This window comes from Xenopus tropicalis, chromosome 6, assembly GCF_000004195.4.
Source record: "Xenopus tropicalis strain Nigerian chromosome 6, UCB_Xtro_10.0, whole genome shotgun sequence".
Lineage (NCBI taxonomy): Eukaryota > Metazoa > Chordata > Amphibia > Anura > Pipidae > Xenopus > Xenopus tropicalis.
This window is the reverse complement of record NC_030682.2, coordinates 24,671,480-24,696,933: the sequence shown is the minus strand read 5'-3', so window position 1 is coordinate 24,696,933 and position 25,454 is coordinate 24,671,480. Positions and strand designations below refer to the sequence as shown.

Here is a 25,454-nt window from a genome sequence, read left to right as displayed (position 1 = left end):
TTCTTTACTTAACGACCTATTGCAGAGTGATCTGACAAAATTGCCAAATTATCATAAGGTTGGTGTGCACAGAACATCTGTACATCTGGCGATGTTTCTTCCAACATCCATCAGAAATTTGATCAGGTTTTGAAATTTGTCTTTGAATGATGAAATTTGTCCATTGACGGGAAGGACAGATTTCAATCACTTAACAATTTGGAAACCGCACATGTGTGGGGTGGTGCTTCGATGACAAAATGATTACAGAGATTGCAGTTACTGACTGTTCATTCTTTGGTACAAACTTTCATTTCAATAAATTACAGCAGTAAATATATAATTACAAAGATATAAGTTAAATATTTTTATCTTTGTACATGTTGTACAACCAAATGTTTTGCAATGAAAGCTTTGTGCCGAATGAAGGATACACAAAGAAATGTTCAGATTGAAAAGAGTTTATACAAAAGCATATACATAACATCCTTCTGGTCCGGCCTTCAACTAGACAATATCAATTGAAATGGTTGTTTTCGTTGAAGGACAAACCGTACTTTTAAAAATCGTTTCACGATAAGCTTGACAAATCTACATGTGTATTGCTACCTTTAGGATTTTTTATACAGAACCCCTAACACGGACAACCTAATACAGGGGGTTGGGTAGCAAAGGACCAGCTTTCTTCCTCTCAGGGATGTCATCCAGTTTGACATTAATCCTTAAATCCAAATTTTATTTTTTGCCTGAAGACCTATGTGAGAACCCCATAAATCATCTTCCCAACACAAAATAGATCTGGTAGGAGGTGTAGATGCTTGGTGTACTCTCTATCATTCCTTTCCCCAGATGACATAAATGACTTGGGAGGCAGGGAGCTTGATGCCCACATTGGATAACATGACACAATCATCCATTTAAAGAAATACTGTCATGGGAAATCATGTTTTCTTCAAATTAACAATAGAGCTTCTCCAGCAGAATCTTGCATTGTAATCGGTTTTTTGAAAGTGCAAACAGATTTTTTTTATAATTAATTTTGAAATGTCACATGGGGCTAGCCATATTCTTCATTTACCAGGGTGTCACAGCCATGTGACCTGTGCTCTGATAAACTTCAGTCACACTTTACTGCTGAGCTGCAAGTTGGAGTGATATCCCCCCCCCCCAACCTCCCAGCAGCCGATCAGTAGAACAATGGGAAGGGAGCAAGATAGCAGCTCCCAGTAGGTATCAGAATAGCACTAAATAGTAAGAAATCCAAGTCCGGCTTGGGACTCCTCCAGTTACATGGAAGTAGGAGAAATAACAGCAGTTTTAATGTATAGCGCTGGCTCCTTCTGAAAGCTCAGACTCAGGCACAATGCACTGAGATGGCACCTACACACCAATATTACAGCTAAAAAATACATTTGTTGGTTCAAGAATAACATTTTAAATGGCAGAGTGAATTATTTGGTATGTAAACCGTAATTTAGAAATAAAAAGTACCCCATAAAAATCATGACAGAATCCCAACAGAAGTTCCTCATTAAATAAATCCATATATATTATTAACATTCTCTGCACCATGAACTCTCTATCATACGAGCAATACAGATGCAATGTGCATGGTAGGTGGGGACTGAGTACCGTGAGGTTAATGGACAAACCAGCAGAACATGTCCGTGGCCCAGCAGGTATGGTGTCTAGCACCAGATTAACACATCATAGGATGGAAGGTTGAGTGAAGGTTGCTGTCCCGTCTGTACGTGCATGTTTTAACTGCTGCTACGTTCTCTCTCATTTTCATTCAATATGCTGCAAAGCCATTTACTGGAAAGGTCACGTATTAAGGATTACTTACGTGACAGCGCTGGGATTTAATATGTCTACATGTGGTGAAAAAATAACATGTTTTGCCAGTGACTTGAATTATAAGTACCTTGCAATGAAACACTGTGAAGTAACACAATACACATAATCCATAAAACTGTATTTCCAAGTTTTCCACTGCAAAAATGATTTTACATAGCAATCCATATAAGGCGAGGCATAAAATATACATCATAGCAGGCTGTTTTCAGCTGTAACTAATATGCTGTTTAAAATGTCAGGTTGTAATTGGGCCCTGGGGCAGGCTGACCTGAGTCACCAGGCAAATGGATTTATTTCATTTCAGCATTGTTGTGGGACACTAGTCTGCAAAATGTGTGCAATACAGAAATGGTCTTATATTACTAGTGCCAAATGCAAAGCAGTCCTACTGGTAGAATTCACAGTACTTGCCGACATTTAAAAATGACAGATCAGGACATTTTATGGCCTTTCGATCTAAAGTAGCCATTAGTCACCAGACATGCCTCAGATCTTCCTGGATCCCTGCCCACTTTTATAGTTACATAGTAAGTTAGTTTGAAAAAAGACATACGTCCATCACGTTCAACCATAATGCCTATATATAACCTGCCTAACTGCTAGTTGATCCAGAGGAAGGCAAAAAACCCCATCTGAAGCCTCTCTAATTTGCCACAGAGGGGAAAAAATTCCTTCCTGACTCCAAGATGGCAATCCCTGGATCAACTTGTACTAAGAGCTATCTCCCATACCCCTGTATTCCCTCACTTGTACTGAGAGCTATCCCCCCTACCCCTGTATTCCCTCACTTGTACTGAGAGCTATCTCCCCTACCCCTGTATTCCCTCACTTGTACTAAGAGCTATCTCCCCTACCCCTGTATTCCCTCACTTGTACTGAGAGCTATCTCCCATACCCCTGTATTCCCTCACTTGTACTGAGAGATATCTCCCCTACCCCTGTATTCCCTCACTTGTACTGAGAGCTATCTCCCCTACCCCTGTATTCCCTCACTTGTACTGAGAGCTATCCCCCCTACCCCTGTATTCCCTCACTTGTACTAAGAGCTATCTCCCCTACCCCTGTATTCCCTCACTTGTACTGAGAGCTATCTCCCATACCCCTGTATTCCCTCACTTGTACTGAGAGCTATCTCCCATACCCCTGTATTCCCTCACTTGTACTGAGAGCTATCTCCCCTACCCCTGTATTCCCTCACTTGTACTGAGAGCTATCTCCCATAACCCTGTATTCCCTCACTTGTACTGAGAGCTATCTCCCCTACCCCTGTATTCCCTCACTTGTACTGAGAGCTATCTCCCATACCCCTGTATTCCCTCACTTGTACTGAGAGCTATCTCCCCTACCCCTGTATTCCCTCACTTGTACTAAGAGCTATCTCCCCTACCCCTGTATTCCCTCACTTGTACTGAGAGCTATCTCCCCTACCCCTGTATTCCCTCACTTGTACTGAGAGCTATCTCCCCTACCCCTGTATTCCCTCACTTGTACTGAGAGCTATCTCCCATAACCCTGTATTCCCTCACTTGTACTGAGAGCTATCTCCCCTACCCCTGTATTCCCTCACTTGTACTGAGAGCTATCTCCCATACCCCTGTATTCCCTCACTTGTACTGAGAGCTATCTCCCCTACCCCTGTATTCCCTCACTTGTACTGAGAGCTATCTCCCATACCCCTGTATTCCCTCACTTGTACTGAGAGCTATCTCCCATAACCCTGTATTCCCTCACTTGTACTAAGAGCTATCTCCCCTACCCCTGTATTCCCTCACTTGTACTAAGAGCTATCTCCCATAACCTGCAAGCCCTACTACTTTTGGGGTAAAAGAATTGAGGCTGATCAGGAAAACTGGGAGGAATATCTTATACGTATACTGACTTGTACGACTTTTTTTATAAATTCATAATGCAGAGGTCAGTGGTTCCAAAGCTGAGGTGCTGTCCTCCTTGAGGGGGCCTGGAGAAGTGACAGGGGGTGCTCCACCTAAAGGCTACTTAGTATTCTATTTGTGCTCCTGGATACACCTGAAACCCCAGCTTGAAGGCTGATTTGGCGAGATCAGTGTTGAGTACTTTCTGCTGTCCTAGATATCCTTAGAACTGTGATTGAGTGGCTTATACACCAATTTTCCCCTATATCTCCCTTTATCTCTAATCTTGGTATCTGCTATGTGGGACTTTGACATAAGGCTGGACATTCATTGGAGAACAGTGGTAAGGGTAGGAAAATCTGGCCTTGCTCAACTGTGCTGAGCAGTGATCATTACAGAACTGGTAGGAGATATGAGATGCTTTACCTCGTCATTGCCATGTGGTGGAATGCACAGAACCACGTATAAATGAAAGATGATTACATTAACAATAAAAGACCTTCCTCTATGGAAGTATTTAAAAAGTCTTCTTCTAACCCAACAAGAACCACTGACTTCCTACAGACTTTGCAGAGGATCAGTCTAAGGTTTTGGATGACTTGTAGGTACATCCTATCTAGCCCTGGTTGGTCACCTGTGGTCTCTGAGAGGAAAAAGGATGATACAACAGACCAAACAATAACGAAAATCGTAAGGGAGATTGTCATCAATGAGATCAGAAAACAGAAGGTGAATAAAAATACTTGTGACTAGTGTAATATAATGTCACTTTGATATGTCATTTCTCTACTCATATTTCATCATTTTGTTTTTCTTTGGAAGTGTTTTTTTAAAAAAAATCCCTATCTAGCCCTGGGGCTGTGTATGTGTCAGTGTTGTCTGAATGATCTATTGTGTTAGTCAGTGACAATATACATATAGTATTATTCTTTTACAACACACATTACTTGCTCTGAGTTGTGTAAGTGGGGTGCTGTATACAAAGGAAACATATTACAGATATAGGATCTATTATTCACAATGCTTAGGACCTGGGAATTTCCAAATAAGGGATCTTTCCATAATTCGGATCTCTATACATTAGGTCTGATAAAAATAATTTAGGGTCCCATTCCTGTATTTAGAATATTTATCCTGCCAGTAATGATATGCTCTAAATATTTAAACAATCAACACTCCCAACTCCTACTGATACCAAGCACATACAGTATAAGGGTGAAGACACACGGAGCTACTAGTAGCAGCTACTTGTCACAGCTACAAAAACAATAAAAAAAAAAGACAATGCTGATCATTTACTGATAATTGTCTCTATGTGTGTTTTAACAGAGGCAATTCTCAGTATTGTCTATGGCAGGGTATTTTCTGGATTTTAGTAGCTGTAAAAAAGTAGCTGCTACTAGTAGCTCAGTGTGTCTTCACCCTAAATGCATATGGAAGATGTTTGGGATGCACCAAATTCAGTTGTGCATCTGCATATCATTTTACTAAGAAGCATAGAAAGAGAACAATGAAGATTTAGGGAGGAAAAGAGATTAATGGATATATTACTAGGTAAAGTCTTCCATTGGTAGCCTCCCCATACAGACATTTCACCTATATCCCCCGTTGAGAACTAATGCAGGTCAGTACAAGTGTATTTGGGATCTCTCTCTACAGGACGCACACACACACAAATACACACACAGACATACACACACACATACACACACACACACACACACACACACACACACACACATACACACACACACACACACACACACACACACACACACACACACACACAGACATACACACACACACACACACACACACACACACACACACACACACACACACACACACACACATACACACACACACACACACACACATACACACACACACACACAGACATACATACACACACACACACACACATACACACACACACACACACACACACACACACATACACACACACACACACACAGAGACATACACACACACACACACACACATACACACACACACAGACATACACACACACACACACATACACACACACAGACATACACACACACACACACACACATACACACACACAGACATACACACACACATACACACACACATACACACACACACACACAGACATACACACATACATACACACACACATACACACACACACACACAGACATACACACATACACACACATACATACACACACACAAACACACACACACACATACACACACACAGACATACACACAGACATACACACACACATACACACACACACACACAGACATACACACATACACACACATACATACACACACACAAACACACACACATACACACACACACAGAAACCCCAGAACAAATCAATCAGCCTGTGCCAGTCAATATGCTTCGTATTACTCAGTAAAGCACAATGTATTGTATTTTTATATTTAGGCCTATGTCTTCAAATGAACTAAATTGTACACAATGCCTTTCCACAATGAACAAGACCAATAACACAAAACTGATGGCTGAATTATATTTTCATAGATGTTTCCTTTAGCGCTGATAGAATCTGACACATATCATAGCACATTAATGCTCTTTTTTTATTGGTTTGCTATGTCGGCCTCTTTAAGCAAAGCACCACCAGTAACATATATTTTTGGATTCAAACATATGGAACATGTCTACCCATCTGTGAACATAAGGCGCTCGCAGACAACCCCAGCTTGTATTATGACAAGCACCGACACATGCCTTTCATATAGAAAGCGCACAGCATGAAAGTGAGATTCTATGGGGTTGGGAGGGCAGCGGTAAAAGGCGCTTTAGCGAGGAAAATGAGATTTATCAGATCGAATGTTTAATAAAGAGAATCAGACATTATTATACATTAAGCGGATCCAGGTGTGCCCTCCTTATGCAATACCACTTTACACACGCCGGAGAGAGTGAGAGAAGAATAACAAATGTTTTTTATAGAAATTTTTCAGAAGCTAACCATTTCACCTCATCAGGTCCGTCAGCGGCCTTACGCCAAGAACAGACTGAAGCCGAGGATGAATGATACCAGACGCGCGGGATTACACAATACAGGGTGTAACCTGCCTTTTGTCCTCGATGTTACGCTGCACACCTTATATTATCATGGATTGTCAAGTGCAAATAAATTTCAGAGCCTCTTGGCAGGAAACAACATATGGGAGTATTTTGGGGAGAAGGGTGGCGGGGAGCAGCCATGGCGCTGTGTTTTGTCGCAGTTGCAAGGCTGAAGCAGGGCATTATTCATCTTAGAATAATAAATGACTGTTACACAGGTATGGAAAATATTTTTTCTGGCATATCTTCCTTTTTTCTTGAAAACCCAGAGAGTTCTCAGAGCAATTTGACAGAAGAATTTTCCACCTTTGTCTATCAAACTGGCTCCATACTACCTTCCTGCTTTTGTCCATGGTAGGGGACTATGATATAAAGTTTCACATTAATAAGACCGCGTTCAGCAGAAAGGAACCATTGGTCCCATTTATAAAGTTCAACTCATTGCACAGATGCTGCATAATGGGCTAAAATTGTGCAGCCGTCATGAACAAGCATTTGTCTACCCAATTTGTACTTTTGCCTCAAAAGCTCATGCACTTTATTCCAGTGAAATTCTAGGTAAGGGCAGGGCATCTTCCCCTGAATGTACATGGGGTTAGCACAGTCATGGTATACTCAACAGCATAAGTATTAGTATTAATGGTAGAGTCAGCACTTGTCAACACATGCCAGGAAACAAAGATTAATGAGAAAAGAGTATTTATAGTGTACATACTGCCCCCAGTTAGTATTATGGTTGCTGGTAGTAACCACTATCCATCAGACAAAGACAAGAGCCCTCTGTACTCGGCCATTATTAATATTAAGAGTATATTAAGAGTGCAGACTCTTGTCTTTTTATGAATTTTGTGGTCACAGCCTCATTGCACCCCTGCTAAAAAGGTATAAAATTCAGTGGTGAGCACAACTTTCCCTTTTTTTTCTATAGACAATTGATTATCAGTAGAAACCCAGTGGCCCATTTACTAACGTTAGTTTTCACAAATCATTTTTTAGTGCTAAAAATCATGTATTTTACTAATTAGTCAAAGACAGGAATTTTTTTGTAACTTTTCAAGCGCAAAAACCACGAAAAACACTAATAAAAAAATAAAGCATCTAAAAGCTGCTGAGGTCATGTAGAAGTCAATAGGTTTCAAATTGTAACAATCTTTATTTTATTTATGGTTTTAGAGATTTTTGTGTTTTTTTTTTTTGTAAGTGTACAAAAATTCTTACGAAAACAAGGATTAAGTATTCTTATTTGTATTCATTCATATGCTTTTTATATTTGGATCTTTTAATCAATAAGTCAACATACGTGACTTATTGTACAGCGCTGCAGAATATTTGGTGCTTCATAAATACATATTAATAATAAGAATCATAATAATTATAACCTGACAAATACACAGAACCCCTCCAACTTCGCTATTTCCTATTACAGCTGCTCCATAAATATGTGACTGTTGCTGAGCTCACACTTTGTGCTACAGGTCCATGTACTAGATGAAGACTACATTTTGCAAAGACCATTATAAAACAACTTTGTCCTTCTCCCACCAAGCAGACAAACAAATGACTAAACAAATGGGTGCCCTGTGGCTACAGAACCTACTCATTAAGCTGTAAAAAGCCATAATATATTTACCTGTACCAGAGTCATCTGAGACCCAAGGGCCAGCAGGATTTTCTCGGTCTTGGTCGGGTAGGGGTTATCTCTGTGCTTGTAGAGCCACTGCTTGAGTGGCCGAGCCATATCTTGCAAAGCTTGACGCTTGTGCCTAACTTTACCACTGGCACCTCTGGAGCTTCTGCAAAAGAAATAACCATGTTAAATCATTATCCACATTGAAGACTTAATTCATTAAGCTTAGTTTTACTGTGTTTACTCTGTATTCATTTATGAACCAAGTTTACAGCATTATAAAGTATATGGCATCGACATCCTAAACTGCAAATTCTAGTACAGAGAGAGAATTTGTATGCCAGCGGATTATCCTTGTAAGCTAGCCACCCATTGATACATGCTAGCCCCACACTTGTACATCTGCTTCTTTGATTTACTTGTTGAATGACTGTATCTTCCATCAGTTTGGCAACCTAGGCAGAGGACCCAACAAACTCATAATTACCCTAATTCAGTAGATCAACCAATAGGCTCCTAAGCAGGCTGCTGAGGGTGCATAAAATTGGAATTGGAAAATGACACAAATACTGCCAAATGCATTAACTGGCCAATCATAATTTGAAATGTCCTTAATTAGAATCCATGTTCTACCAAAGTGATTTCAATCCATTTTTCAGATCACACAAGAGCGTCGGCTCTGTTTGGTTAAATGGACACTTCAAGCCTTGTATGCGGCTGCCTTACCCTCATCATGGAGTCACTTCACCCAATTGGCTTTCCATTGGCCAAGGGAACATTCCTACCTTTTTGTTTTCTTGTAAACAAATTGAAAAGACTTCACATTATTTCTACCTCCGCTACAACAAAAGGACGGTTTCTTAGCGAGGAAAACAAAATCCCACTGTAAAACTGAAAATCATTTCAAACCCACGGGTAACGTTTGAAATTTACTGCTTTTGCCTGGGAAAGGCGTGTTTTGTACAACAAGAGGGAAACATTCCGAGCAGAGTATAAACAGTCCCGTGCAGAATTAAATATATTCATTTCTCTCCTAATGCATTTGGATTTGATGAACAATGGTATTTTTTACTTTTCCAGATGTGACAGAAATTCCAATTTCAGCTGGCCAGATTTAATACAATAAGGCCTTGGCTGGCGGTTAATAATTTATGTCCATATGACAGGCCGTCGCACACCTCATTGAGCTATAATTTGGCCAGGCGGAGGCTGCCATTTGCACATTTAACCACACAATGCGGAGGGAAAAGGGGACTTGGGATTTTAGTGCTATTTCAAATCAGCAGGAAAAGGAAAAGTGTGTTGGTGGGAATGGTGGGGCGTATTGTGTAATACACTATTTAATTATTACACTCGGGAAATCATTGTAAAGGAGAAGTTGATGGACCAGTGCTAAGTCTCCTGTATTCCCACCCAGATTTTGTCCTTAGGTTTTCTTCCTGTCCCCAATCCGTATAGAGGGGCGGAGAGCATATAATGCAAATGTCAGCCCCCGGGATTGATTACACAGGATACAACGACGTGGTGCTGGGAGGTGATTGTGGGACTGAAGAAGATCTGGAAATAGAAGAACCTTTAAAAAGAAGAAAAAAATATATATATATATATATATATATAATTATTCCCCCATTATAAAATCAATTCCTTCTGGCTAATTCCACATCTAGAAATTGGGTAGGATCCATAAAGGTTGTTATAATAATGTAATAAATACCCTTATATTAACCACTGGTTTCATTTTACTACTTGAATTTCTGTTCATTAGTTGTATTCATCCCATTGTTAATTTTAATGTGATTTTCTCTCCTTCAGACCTTGCCGAAAATCCTTATTTCATGTAAAAAAAAAAAAAAAATTTTGCTTTCCTGGGAAAATATCGCAAACAAAATGAATTGAAACTTTCCTGTTAATGAAATTGTTGAACTGGTATACAAGTTATTTGTAAACTCCTGCTCTGGCCTTTTTGATGATTTATAAAAGGACAATTTAATTTTCCACAAAATGTATCAAAATGGATATGAATGGTCCCATAGCACATTTATGTACTAATGCTACGCTGACATTATTCCATGTCACAGGTTTCTTCATGTAACACAGAATTAAGGCAATGGGATGTGGTTCCAAGATGCTAAAAGTCTTTCACATGGTACAGGCTCTCTCGTCCCAGGAACCCCATTGGTGTACAATGGCCTCTTATGATAGCTAAGCCAATAATATACTGTATGATGATCTTCTAAAGGGATGGTAGGGGAAAGATTTTTGGCAGATAATCCATTATAGCGGGGGGAGAGTTTGCTCTATTTATCCATATGTTAGTTGATCCATTACATGGGGCTAACAAGGTAGAAAAGGTGTGTTGGCCTATTATATGGGACACTAAAAGGTGCGCTGGTCTATTTACATGAATGGGAGAGACCTTGTGCTAATAGATTACAGAGGCTGCTGGGGGAGGGAGGGGCTGTATATGCATTATGGGGGGGGGGTGCAGTTCAGGGTGTGAAAAGTACGCAAGTATTCCATATCATGCAATCTATTGCTGGCAAGTCTAGAGTTAATGCAATGCACAGATCTCATTTTATGCAATCTATTGCTGGCAAGTCTAGAGTTAATGCAATGCACAGATCTCATTTTATGCAATCTATTGCTGGCAAGTCTAGAGTTAATGCAATGCACAGATCTCATTTCATGCAATCGATTACTGGCAAGTTTAGAGTTAATCCAATGCACAGATTCCATTTCATGCAATCTATTGCTGGCAAGTCTAGAGTTAATGCAATGCACAGATTCCATTTCATGCAATCGATTACTGGCAAGTTTAGAGTTAATCCAATGCACAGATTCCATTTCATGCAATTGCTGGCAAGTTTAGATCAAACGCAGAGATTCAACCGACTACAAGATTGCTGGAATGTCTCGAGTGCAGTCTCCAAATTTCAGACTATAAATCCTCTTACTGGGCATTAGGGCGCTGTTACACTGAGTACTGGTACTGATATGTACTTTTCCAGCCCAGTTAACCCTTTAGAAGAGTTAAGATCTGCTTCCTTGCCCCCCTTCCCGGTCAGACTATCTGCACAATAACGACTCACTTTGAGCATTTTACACAGTTTAAGCCCAATTCGGGGCCTTATATGACTGAATGGCATCACTGCTGGACGCCTGCAGGGGGCGCATGATATTATACAGCACATATACATACTAATTACCCTGTGGGTACTCTCATTTCATGCCTTTTGGTTTCTTTCTATCATCACTTACATGAGGAGAGGAGCAGACAATTGCACACAGATTGCTGTAACATGTATCCCTTTAAGTACACGCATTACTCCAGTAGGTGTCAGTGTAGGGCAGCCTGAGCCCATCACGCTCCGCTTGCCTTGGACAACACTCTTTTTAGGTTGAGCACCAGTGTGATTCTGGCTAAAACACCAGATAATGATGTTCCACTAGATATTAATGACTGCTTGATAAATCTGCTAACAGTTGGCTGCTGCTTGTTTAGCACTAGTGGTTTCTTGAAGAAAACATATACCAGATGCATTCAAGGAAAACATTTATTTTCTAGCAGCCAATTCATAAGGGACTTATATATGATGCCTGGAGACAAATGACTTCCCCTTTAAAGAGAGTGGAAGGAGCAGCCCCTGGGCACCCCATGCAAGGCACCCATGAGCAGCCGATCCCTGCACATCTGTACAAACATCCAGACTACAAGATAATAATGCAGCCTGAAAATCACCTTCCCTAATGCAACACACTTGTACCTGTCTAAGAGCCCCTGCTTGATAGAAACGGCGGGGTGTATTTTCCATAGAGAAGGCAATTATTGTCATAGGTCACTGTTTTTCTTTTTCCGCAAATAATGGGAAACAGACCGATCGAGTCCTCATCAACACGGCTATGAGCTCTACTGTTTTCCTTATAATCAGAAACATTCTGCGTACGCAGGCCCTTATGGAACCCATATATTAATAGCCGCCCATCAAAAATAAAAAGGGATGAGTTTCCCTTTACAGATTACCCTGGGGTCCCACCGCCCCTGCCTTACAAGTCATTAAATCATCATCACACATCATCAAGTCATTCCTTTTTATACTTGACCCTTAATTATTGAACATTAATCTATTAAGGCTTTGATGATTATTTGCTAATACTGGGCCTATGGCAAAAGGGATAGATTTGGGGTCATTTTAATATGTATTAACAAGTGGCAACATTCCCAGACTTGCACCCTTCTGCCTTCTATAGGGTTAAAAAGTCTATAAATGAATAAAATGAACTCTAGTACAATATAAACAAAAGAGTAAAAAATGAAAAAACAACAAAAAAACACAGTTTCCCGTTAATATTTTCCTTGTGGTTTGTGTATGGGGATAAAGCCACAGATGCTTCCAGCCTGCATGTCCCTAACTAACCAACATACACATTTAATTATCCTAACACATATATTGATACAATATGCTGCCCAGGAATGTCCCATGATCATAATATACAGGGGTGAGAGGCGCTCAGTTACAGGTAGAATGATTGCGTTAACACAGCTCTTGGCATATTCACCTCCCAGTACATTTACAGACCTGCATTACGGATTCTAGTGTAGTTCAGCATATGCCCCATATACACAGAATAAATCCTTTTGCTAATTAGTATAATTCAGGGCAGAACAACTGGAGGCCTGCCAGGCTAGAAGTGGCCCTCCAAGGGATATTTATGGCCCCTAGCCTGCCTGTTGCCTCCAAAGGCTTTCCTGTAGGACATCATTTTAATATAATCCAGCCCATACATATGTCATCCATCAGATTACTGGCTCACTATTGACAGCGCTGGTTTGTTTAACCAACTGACAAGTATTTTTATTTTATGTACTTGCGGTGAGTCCATTTGAGAGCGAGGGGGGTGCTTTTGCCTCTCTTGACCTGATCATTGCTCCCTGTATAAACTTTCACTTTGTGGCTCTTCTATAATTCCTGCCATTGTTAAATGTCACTGAAGAATAAAGGCCTGGTAATTTCAGTACTGAAGGGGTTAATAAAGGTGCAGCTTAATAAACATATATATCTTAAATATTTTATTTTATCTTTATAGGAAGGAATATCTGCAAAGACCCCTGAACCCTGTGCTTTTCCTCATCAGCACTAACAGAATAAAGCTCAGAGTCGGCCTGCCGAACCCCTATCTGATATCCACATAAATATATTATAACACTCCATGTACTGACGGGTCTGTCTCTCAATCTCCAGAACCACCAATAACATGGGTTTAGAGGGGAGGTTTGAAAACCCTCTGGAACTGATAGAAGCTTGGATCTAACCAGAAATGGCTCCACAATTATTATTAAGTAAATTACTTACAAATTTATATGGGAGATGTAGTTTATACTACCCCCCCCCCCATGGGGTACAATAATTATCTATAAACATTTTTCAGGAAAATCAGACAGGAACATTCCACCTTTACTATAAGTGTCCCACCTGCTACTTATATCTATTGGTACAACCCAAATCATTACATGCCCCCATAGCCACATGCCTGTGTGTGACAACTCACCGTTTTGCAGACTGTTGTGCCGTCACATTAGACAGGTGTCTGTAACTAAACTGCTCAAAAGCCATTGGCCGGCCAGCCTGGTGCAACTGGCAAGAACAGCAAAGGGCAAGTTCACTCATGTGCAATTCTGTTATAGACAGAACCTTCGATCCCAAAGTAACCCCCCATGACCTAGGCCAACTCATTTTTACCTCTGTCTCACTTAACAAACATTACACTGAAGCCTTAAAGTTTTGTGTAAAATCCATGTTGAAATACATACGGCACTGTTTAGCAACTCCATAACAGTCACTTGGCAGCTCTACTACCTGAGGGGACAAGGCAGAGTCCCTAAGATAAGAAAGCGTAACAAGGCAAACAACACAACAGCCATTTAGCTACTAATGCAGGGAAACCGTAGAGCTAAAGCCATCTTCAAGCTGGTGGTATCTCCAGGGTTCCCTCTGCAGGCCGTGTCAATATGTGCACCAGACGTCATATTAAGGCAGAGTGCCTAACATTATGCAATACCCTCTCTGGATGTGACTGTATCTAATTCATCAAATCAAACACCCACATTTGCATTCGTTCTGGCGCATCTCTAGATTCAACTGTGGCAACTGCAACACTGCGCTGAGTCATAATGATGCTGGAATTGTCGGCAAAATGGTAAATTGCAGATAAAAACAACGGTGAATTGCATCTGTAATTGCGCTTTGCAAATCACCCTTGCAGCAGCAAATAAGCCCTATAGGGTCCCAGCTACATTGTTGACGTCTAAGACCTCCCTTTTTGTGCAAAACACACAATACACCAGTAAAACACTGTATACTATAGAGCAGGACACTCTTACTGGAGGCCAGATGTTTCCCTCCAACAGATCCTAACAGCCCCCAGACTGCTCAAGTGCTCCACAGACCTCAGATGACATTAAAAACATATGGAGCTTATTTATTATAGTGTGTTAGCCAACATCACCGGTGATGTTACCCATAGCAACCAATCAGCAATTAGGTGTAGTCACCTACACGTTAGAAAGCAATACTTCAGATGATAATTTGGGTCCCTTAGACCAATTCAGCAACTTATCTGCTTGTGTATGGGGACCCCCGACCAGGTGTTGATTGGGCAGATTTGATTTTCCTGTTGGATCGGGAACCACCACGGCTCATTGATGCAGTCCTTGGCCTGACAACCCCTATACCCGTTGTTGTAATCCGATCATTTAACCCGATATCACCCACCTTGGGCATATCAGGAAACGATCCGCAGACCTTGTAGATTTTTAAATTGTATGGCCACCTTTACACACTATAATAAATATGCCGCGTAGTGTAGTGAATAGCTGGCCCACAATATGGGAATAGTTGGACAGCACTGATATACAGTATAACAATAAAGTACCAGAACAGCACACATCAATCAGAGAACATGAAATTATATGTGGACAGTAATACTGTATAAACCCAAAGCAAAATGCACATAACTACCGATATAGCTCCATGCAAGCACTTACCCGGGGCGCCGGTGCCTGAGACTAGCATTGTCCTTAATGGAAATTCCATCCTGTAGCCCCACATCAGCATTTGGACTCTCCATTACTCCTAGGTAGGGTCGGACTCCCCTCTCCCGATCATTAGGCGATTCCTCAAAGAGGACTTGGCCACTCAGCTTGTTGAAGACGATTGCATTCATGGCTGCAGTTCTCACACGTCTCCACTCAGCCTCCTCAAAGAAGTGAGCGCAGGTACAGCCCTTTGCTCCTGCAGGGAAGAAGGAAGGAGCTATTAGTATGCATGTTAAACCAACAAGCATCAGCTTTGTAAAAAAAAAAAAATCTCATTTGGTACAGGTATGGGATCTGTTATCTGAAAATCCTTTATCCAGACAGCTCTGAATGATGGGAAGGCTGTCTCCCATAGACTCTATTTTAATCAGATAATTCAGATTTTTAAAAATAATTTCCTTTTTCTTTATAATAAAAAACAGTACCTTGTACTTGATTCCAACTAAGATATAATTACCCCTTATTGGGGGCAGAACAGCCCTATTGGGTTTATTTAATGGTTAAATGATTCCCTTTTCTCTGTAATAATAAAACAGTACCTGTACTTGATCCCAACTAAGATATAATTACCCCTTATTGGGGGCAGAACAGCCCTATTGGGTTTATTTAATGGTTAAATGATTCCCTTTTCTCTGTAATAATAAAACAGTACCTGTACTTGATCCCAACTAAGATATAATTACCCCTTATTGGGGGCAGAACAGCCCTATTGGGTTTATTTAATGGTTAAATGATTCCCTTTTCTCTGTAATAATAAAACAGTACCTGTACTTGATCCCAACTAAGATATAATTACCCCTTATTGGGGGCAGAACAGCCCTATTGGGTTTATTTAATGGTTAAATGATTCCCTTTTCTCTGTAATAATAAAACAGTACCTGTACTTGATCCCAACTAAGATATAATTACCCCTTATTGGGGGCAGAACAGTCCTATTGGGTTTATTTAATGGTTAAATGATTCCCTTTTCTCTGTAATAATAAAACAGTGCCTGTACTTGATCCCAACTAAGATATAATTACCCCTTATTGGGGGCAGAACAATTCTATTGGGTTTATTTAATGGTTAAATGATTCCCTTTTCTCTGTAATAATAAAACAGTACCTGTACTTGATCCCAACTAAGATATAATTACCCCTTATTGGGGGCAGAACAGTCCTATTGGGTTTATTTAATAGTTAAATGATTCCCTTTTCTCTGTAATAATAAAACAGTACCTGTACTTGATCCCAACTAAGATATAATTACCCCTTATTGGGGGCAGAACAGCCCTATTGGGTTTATTTAATGGATAAATGATTCCCTTTTCTCTGTAATAATAAAACAGTACCTTGTACTTGATCCCAACTAAGATATAATTAAAACAGCAAAACAGTGCTATTGGGTTTATTAAATGTTTAAATGATTTTTAGCAGACATAAAGTATGGAGAAAAACCCAGGTCCCGATCATTCTGGATAACTTATACCTATAAAACATGCAATAAATAAACCCAATTCCATTTTAATCAAAATAAAAATTAGCTTGACTGCCTTCTTCTGACACACACAGTTTCATTAAAAACAATTAAATAAAAAGATTGGACGTCTAAGGCAAAGAAATTCAGTGATATTTAATTGACCTCCCAAGGTTCCATGTGTTACAGGCATTCTGTATAATACATATTTGTCTCTTTATGAGATACTGCGAGAACAACCATGATTCCCAGGAGCCTCTTTCTACACTGTATGTTCCACTGTGCCCCAATGGGTATATGTACAGGAGAAAAACATGTGCGACAATTACTTTTATAGCTTTCTGACACATACTTTTGCTGCACTGTGATACCCAGAATCTCAATGTAATATAATTTATACATTAATTAAAAGTAGCCCACATCGCTGACAGGTTCCCTCTGCTTCATATACAAAAGAACTATTCTTTTTGTTTGCTGAAATTCGCCACACAGCCCCAAAAAATACATACAATACATGCCCATAAAAAATGACATACAGATGCCTAAATTAAAATGTCCATTTCTATATATCATGAATATGTCTATGTAAAGCTGCTCTGAATTAAAATGAAATACTTTTCAAGCAGCGGATATTGGATGGAATTCGAAATTGTATTCTCCTAGTAATACTGCATGCTGCTTGTTTATTAAATAGGATAATTAAAAATAAATAAAAAGAAGATAATGAATGTTAAAGAATTTACACATACGGCTCTCTGTTTTGTATCTACAAGCTGTCTCTTCTCTGTAAGAAGCTGTGCCGATTGTGGGAAGCGTTACACATAATATAATAATAATATCCACAGAAGACTGTAAACGCTTGTTAGGAGATGGATATCTTTATAATGAGAAATACAACAGTCGGCTGCTTAATATAAACTTTTGAATGATAAGGGAGCAGATAAGGAGCGCTGAATGCTTTAGTGTTTGCTAGTGCAGAAATATTTCCCTGTGTGATACATTCTGTAAGTTCTTTTTGTGCCATTTATAAATCCATGTTACTGAACCAAATGACCTGTATAAATCAAAACACTTGCACATGATGTTTTGCCCCCAAGTCACAGTCACAAGGAGACAGCCAAGTCCAACTGCAACATGCTGTTTCACAGCTTCCATACATTTGGTCTACAATTAGTTAATTCCCCATGGGAAGGACATGAAGACTTATGCTATGGGGCAAGAAAGTCTATTTAACATATTAAAAGGAGCATGGTTAAAATAGCACAACACAGAAATTTTATTCAGGTTAAATCTTTATTCTCCCTGGAGTTACAATTTGATTTTAATTTCATTTATTTAAGTCCTAAGGGGGCTTCTGTTTCGTAATGTCTTGCGGTTAAACGTAAGGGGGTTTGTTTAGAAACTGAGAAGAGTTTGTGACGGTGAAGACTCATTCTCTTTTATGCTTGTACATTTCCACCCCCCTTCTGAAAGAAATGGTGTGTTGGAAAGTAAAGAATATTTTATGGGTGAAACATTTTATTATTAATTTAATTAAAAGGTTGTTCTTAGTATGTTATAAGATCTAAAGGCAAAAAGGAATCAAACAGCTCCAGGCAGCATTTGAAAACTGCAGTGAATTTAATGGCAGTGTCAGCACACTAAATGTTTCCTATACTCTTCTGTACTATACTCTGGCTGGGACATTATTATACTCTCCTGTACTATACTCTGGCTGGGACATTATTATACTCTCCTGTACTATACTCTGGCTGGGACATTATTATACTCTCCTGTACTATACTCTGGCTGGGACATTATTATACTCTCCTGTACTATACTCTGGCTGGAACATTATTATACTCTCCTGTGCTATACTCTGGCTGGGACATTATTATACTCTCCTGTACTATACTCTGGCTGGGACATTATTATACTCTCCTGTACTATACTCTGGCTGGGACATTATTATACTCTCCTGTACTATACTCTGGCTGGGACATTATTATACTCTCCTGTACTATACTCTGGCTGGGACATTATTATACTCTCCTGTACTATACTCTGGCTGGGACATTATTATACTCTCCTGTACTATACTCTGGCTGGGACATTATTATACTCTCCTGTACTATACTCTGGCTGGAACATTATTATACTCTCCTGTGCTATACTCTGGCTGGGACATTATTATACTCTCCTGTACTATACTCTGGCTGGGACATTATTATACTCTCCTGTACTATACTCTGGCTGGGACATTATTATACTCTCCTGTGCTATACTCTGGCTGGGACATTATTATACTCTCCTGTACTATACTCTGGCTGGGACATTATTATACTCTCCTGTACTATACTCTGGCTGGGACATTATTATACTCTCCTGTACTATACTCTGGCTGGAACATTATTATACTCTCCTGTACTATACTCTGGCTGGGACATTATTATACTCTCCTGTACTATACTCTGGCTGGGACATTATTATACTCTCCTGTACTATACTCTGGCTGGGACATTATTATACTCTCCTGTACTATACTCTGGCTGGGACATTATTATACTCTCCTGTACTATACTCTGGCTGGGACATTATTATACTCTCCTGTACTATACTCTGGCTGGGACATTATTATACTCTCCTGTACTATACTCTGGCTGGGACATTATTATACTCTCCTGTACTATACTCTGGCTGGGACATTATTATACTCTCCTGTACTATACCCTGTCTGGGACCTTGTTATACACTCCTGTACTATACCCTGTCTGGGACCTTGTTATACTCTCCTGTACTATACCCTGTCTGGGACCTTGTTATACTCTCCTGTACTATACTCTGGCTGGGACATTATTATACTCTCCTGTACTATACTCTGGCTGGGACATTATTATACTCTCCTGTACTATACTCTGGCTGGGACATTATTATACTCTCCTGTACTATACTCTGGCTGGGACATTATTATACTCTCCTGTACTATACTCTGGCTGGGACAGTATTATACTCTCCTGTACTATACTCTGGCTGGGACATTATTATACTCTCCTGTACTATACTCTGGCTGGGACATTATTATACTCTCCTGTACTATACTCTGGCTGGGACATTATTATACTCTCCTGTACTATACTCTGGCTGGGACATTATTATACTCTCCTGTACTATACTCTGGCTGGGACCTTGTTATACACTCCTGTACTATACCCTGTCTGGGACCTTGTTATACACTCCTGTACTATACCCTGTCTGGGACCTTGTTATACACTCCTGTACTATACCCTGTCTGGGACCTTGTTATACACTCCTGTACTATACCCTGCCTGGGACCTTGTTATACATTCCTGTACTATACCCTGTCTGGGACCTTGTTATACTCTCCTGTACTATACCCTGTCTGGGACCTTGTTATACACTCCTGTACTATACCCTGTCTGGGACCTTGTTATACACTCCTGTACTATACCCTGTCTGGGACCTTGTTATACTCTCCTGTACTATACTCTGGCTGGGACATTATTATAATCTCCTGTACTATACCCTGTCTGGGACCTTGTTATACTCTCCTGTACTATACCCTGTCTGGGACCTTGTTATACTCTCCTGTACTATACTCTGGCTGTGACCTTGTTATACTCTCCTGTACTATACCCTGGCTGGGAAATTATTATACTCTCCTGTTCTATACTCTGGCTGGGACATTATTATACTCTCCTGTACTATACTCTGGCTGGGACATTATTATACTCTCCTGTACTATACTCTGGCTGGGACATTATTATACTCTCCTGTACTATACTCTGGCTGGGACATTATTATACTATTCATATTACATTATACTGTACATATTATTATTCTCTCCTGTGACATACAATTACTGCTCCATTTACTCAGTAACACTTCATCTTCATTATTCTGCATGTACAGAACAGGACACCATGCTGTACTACTGTGCATCTCTATTACCAGTCTGGGGGTGCTTTGTGTCAGGGAAGCTTTCTGAAACTCATAACAATGTGCTAGCAACTGCACCATGTCTGTGCCATAAAGCCAGTTTTCTGTTCTCTATAAAAGCTGAATATAAACAGGGTTGGAAAAAGAACATTCTGCTGTTGAAAGACATTTTACATTGTTTAACTTGTTATACAAAATATGAATAACAATAAAACCTTTTAGATAAAATCACTTCAGTCCAGCAACAACAAAAAGATTTAATGAGTCCAATGTGAAATTGGGGGTAAGTTACACAAGAAACATGGGTAAAACAGCACATTATTAAATACAGAAATATAAGAAGGAGGGAAATGTATATTTAGATGGAAAGTAGAGCAACATTTCCAATTTGGTATCAGTAAACAGACGCCAAGTTCACTTTTTCCCCTGAAAGATGCAGTATACAGTAATACTGTAAAGAATATGCTGCTACATAATTTCAAGAATAATTATTTTTAGAGCAGCAACATGTTCCACGGCTCTTTCCAGTCTTTGTTTCACCATCAGTCTGTGCATCAATAGAGCTTACAATCTAATTTCCCTTTCACAGCCAATTACACACACACAAACTACAGTCAGTTTCATCTGATGCAAGTTTGGGCCACAGGAGAAATGCCAATCAAGGCTGCCAGATATCCCCTCCTTGTTTTGCTTTTTATTTATCAGGAAAACCTATTCTGAGCATCACAGGTAAGAGATCTGAGAGCAGTGTACCCCATTGTGCCAAGTAAGTGCAATGATTAGGGCTTGAGCTAAAGATGCTAAGATCTGTTATTTGTAAAACAGGAAAAAAGGGGAGATTGAAACTACATGTTTGTTCCTTGTGCAGTAGATAATTTCCCGTTGAACAGATAACCTCTCTACATAATGGATGCCTGGTGTCATAACAGTCACAACAAAGGATGAAAGGAGGGGGTTGTATACAGGACCAAACTTGGAGCAGCTTCAGTTTCCAATAACATAAACCATAGACTTTTCCTGATGAAAACAATAGGCAAAAAGTATGTTCAGCACAAGCCCTATTAATTACACTCATGTTATACAAGGGGATATCCTGTCTTAATCTACTAAAAAAAATTAATTATTACAAAAACTGGAATGTTTTGCCACCAAAATGCATTTATGCAGCTTAGTTTCCATTAAGTAGAAGGGATTTTTTTTTATTAGTACAAAGAAAAAGAGGTTCAATAAAAGAAATAAGAATTGCTGGTTTAAATAGGACTCTATAATAACTGGCATTCTTGTGTTTCTGAGATTTCTGGATAACAGGTTTGTGGATAATAGAGCATGTTTCGTAAAGTAAACTGTAGCCAGCATGTGATTTCACCCCCAGTTCTGTTCATGTCCAGACAGCATGATAAACTGAGTGCTTACACCTCACAGAGGGAATGGGACATACACTGCTATGGCCGTGTCTATATTATAACTATAAATTGCCTGCTGAGTTGGTTCTGGTACCTGCAAAGGGTTACTACCCAGAGGAAGCAGTACATGCCAGCCATGCGTGGCAGCCTAAAAACAAGCCCTGATGTTCTACAGGACTGGGACTGACTCTGTATTGTGCAAGCCCTTCCCAGAAGTACCACAAATCTGAATCCATCCAAGATACAATATTTCAATATGTTGCATACAAGTAGGGAGAACGCAAGACCCTGGCATTATAACAGATATAACATATCCCAAATGTGCTGAGTGCAAATTAGAGCGAGAATGACTCGGGTACACGGGGCAAGCATAGAGAACTGCACATTTTGTCTTTAACCCCCCAACCCGCTCTTCATTTTCATGTTTTAGAAAGTCTATTCCATATTTCTTGCACAAAAGGGGGATTCAAAGCACCTGCAGCCCCCCCACACACACTTGTCTTAGGAACATACACCCTCTGTGATTGGCTACCTAGTATTCCCTGTGGACTGGGCAGCTTTATTCACTCCATTTGGCTGCTATAAAATGTAAAAGAATATTCCTATTTTATTTTTTTTAAGTCAGCAGAAATTTAGAGATGACAAATATTGTGGTTCTCTAGTCCTCCGACCAGAGTCCATTTACAGGAGAGACATATATTTGTGTTACCCCTCTACGAGATATGTTCTTTAGAAACTAAAATAAGGTCAGCGAACCATTATAATAATAATAATAATTATTATCATTATTATTATTATTAACACAAAAATAGAAAGTACTGACAAATAGTGCAACACTGTACAATAAAGATGTGTGTATACAGATTTGCATCCAAAAAGAAGAGGATCCTGCTCAAAAGAGCTTACAATCTAAATCCAAATGTAGAAGGGGGTATGAGACACAAGGTGCCCCATTTCTGAAATGAGAATAAAAAGCCAAGCTCCAAGCTCCTACCTACTGCACTCACACTGCAGAGCTTTGTTGGCCCACCAAAGGGTGTGAGTCCTTCTAGGAGTTACATAACAACTGCTTGGCACTTCACATGTTAAACTGCAGCTTCCATAAACCCAGAAGAGTTGAACTACAACTCCCAGAAGAGTCATACCTCAACATCTGAGGGAGATACAAGACACTACAGACAGACCCCCTTTGAAGTTGATATAAACCCAAACATAAAGATCATTATGAATGTTCCCTGATTTGTAAGGTATTTCTAAATGTAATTGCTATTATAGGCAGAATTCTCTTAACCCTTTCCACTCCTGACTCCAACTTGTGAAACTCTGTAACTTCTGAAGTCAGCTTCAGCTAAGACGGTTCTGGTAATCAGCTGGCTTCTGCTGCATTGTTTCTAAAGTCAGAGCCGCCAGGGCAGAAAACAGACAGGGGACAAAGTCGCTGCTTTCAATTGCAAATACTTTTACAAATAATAATAAAGTATTGGAAATGTGTAAAGAATGGACGTGAAGGGAAGATTTATGTCATTTATGTTTTATGTTTTTGGGTTGATATTCCCTTCTAATAAGGGGTAAAACTAAATGAAATGATGATAACTGCTCAGCAGCACCTAGGCACAAAGAAGGGGGCTGTTATCGACCCCTGTGCACTCATCCGTGAGAGATTTCAATGTTATGCTTGTCTGGCTGTATCAGAAGCAGATTTCACATACTGTAAGTAAGCGGGACATCTCCTGTGTGTACTCAGTAACCCAAACCCAGTGTGGAATCTGCTCTGCCCTATCCTCCAGCCCCGGCTGCCGCTCTGAATGACAGCACATTCAGTAGCAAGTCTGTGACTATCGCAAGAGCCCGGAATGATCTGTATCCAGAGATTTCTCCATTAATTGATCCCTGATGTGACGGAGCTGAGGGTTCGACTGCTTTGTGCAACTCCAGCAGCCTGCAACTTGCCCCGCACCGGGGGACACAGGGAGCCTGCGATTTCTTTGATCTGTACTCGCTGCTTGGGAAGAACATAACACTATTCCCAGTGTAACGGGCATTGATACATTACAGTGACCCTCCTTCATCCATTGCCGTCAACAACCTGCTGCTACAACGTCAGCCCCGGATCCCAGTGTGGTTTTACTATGTTTAGACTGAAGCGGAGCAGCATTTAAGGGCGGCCACCATAAATATTTGCAGGGATGTAATTCAGACTGTATTTGTCTGTTCTACATAAAATATGAACAGCTGTGTGAACTCCCCAGGCTCTCCTACCTTATACTATAATAACATGACCCGTCTTACTTTCCAGCTATCCATTTAACTGCCCAAAGCCTGGGCTCACTCTCTCTCTCTCTCTCTCTCTATATATATATTTATATAGCTTCCAATACACAACATATCATTAAGTGCAAAACAGATCCAAAATCACACACATGGCACAACCATGTATAAGTAGCTTTCCTTTTCTGCAGACTTTATCCTAGCATGCACACATAGCAGCAGCACTTGTAGTATTACTGGGATAGGGACTGTGGGATAGCAGGTATAGTAGGGAGAGATGGTGCCTATAGTAGCAGTGGGGGGATAATAGCCTCTGGGAAGGGACTGTGGCTGTGGGATAGCAGGTATAGTAGGGAGAGATGGTGCCTATAGTAGCAGTGGGGGGATAATTGCCTCTGGGAAGGGACTGTGGCTGTGGGATAACAGGTATAGTAGGGAGAGATGGAGCCTATAGTAGCAGTGGGATAATAGTCTCTGTGAAGGGACTGTGGCTGTGGGATAGCAGGTATAGTAGGGAGAGATGGTGCCTATAGTAACAGTGGGGGGATAATAGCCTCTGGGAAGGGACTGGGGCTGTGGGATAGCAGGTATAGTAGGGAGAGATGGTGCCTATAGTAGCAGTGGGATAATAGCCTCTGGGAAGGGACTGGGGCTGTGGGATAGCAGGTATAGTAGGGAGAGATGGTGCCTATAGTAGCAGTGGGGGGATAATAGCCTCTGGAAAGGGACTGGGGCTGTGGGATAGCAGGTATAGTAGGGAGAGATGGTGCCTATAGTAGCAGTGGGGGGATAATAGCCTCTGGGAAGGGACTGGGGCTGTGGGATAGCAGGTATAGTAGGGAGAGATGGTGCCTATAGTAGCAGTGGGGGG

General features: G+C 40.3%; 1 protein-coding gene across 3 annotated transcripts in view; it reads right to left on the bottom strand.

The window, feature by feature from the left end:
* mkx (mohawk homeobox) overlaps positions 1-25,454 on the bottom strand; it is an 82,409-nt gene that overhangs the window by 54,471 nt on the left and 2,484 nt on the right. For all 3 annotated transcript variants that reach the window (XM_031904523.1, XM_031904525.1, XM_031904524.1), the window contains exons 2-3: positions 15,471-15,717; positions 8,432-8,594 (exon numbers count right to left, since the gene is read on the bottom strand). In XM_031904523.1, coding sequence (XP_031760383.1) covers positions 8,432-8,594; positions 15,471-15,649 — 342 coding nt within the window. In that variant the 5' untranslated portion in view covers positions 15,650-15,717. The remainder of the gene's footprint in view (positions 1-8,431; positions 8,595-15,470; positions 15,718-25,454) is intronic.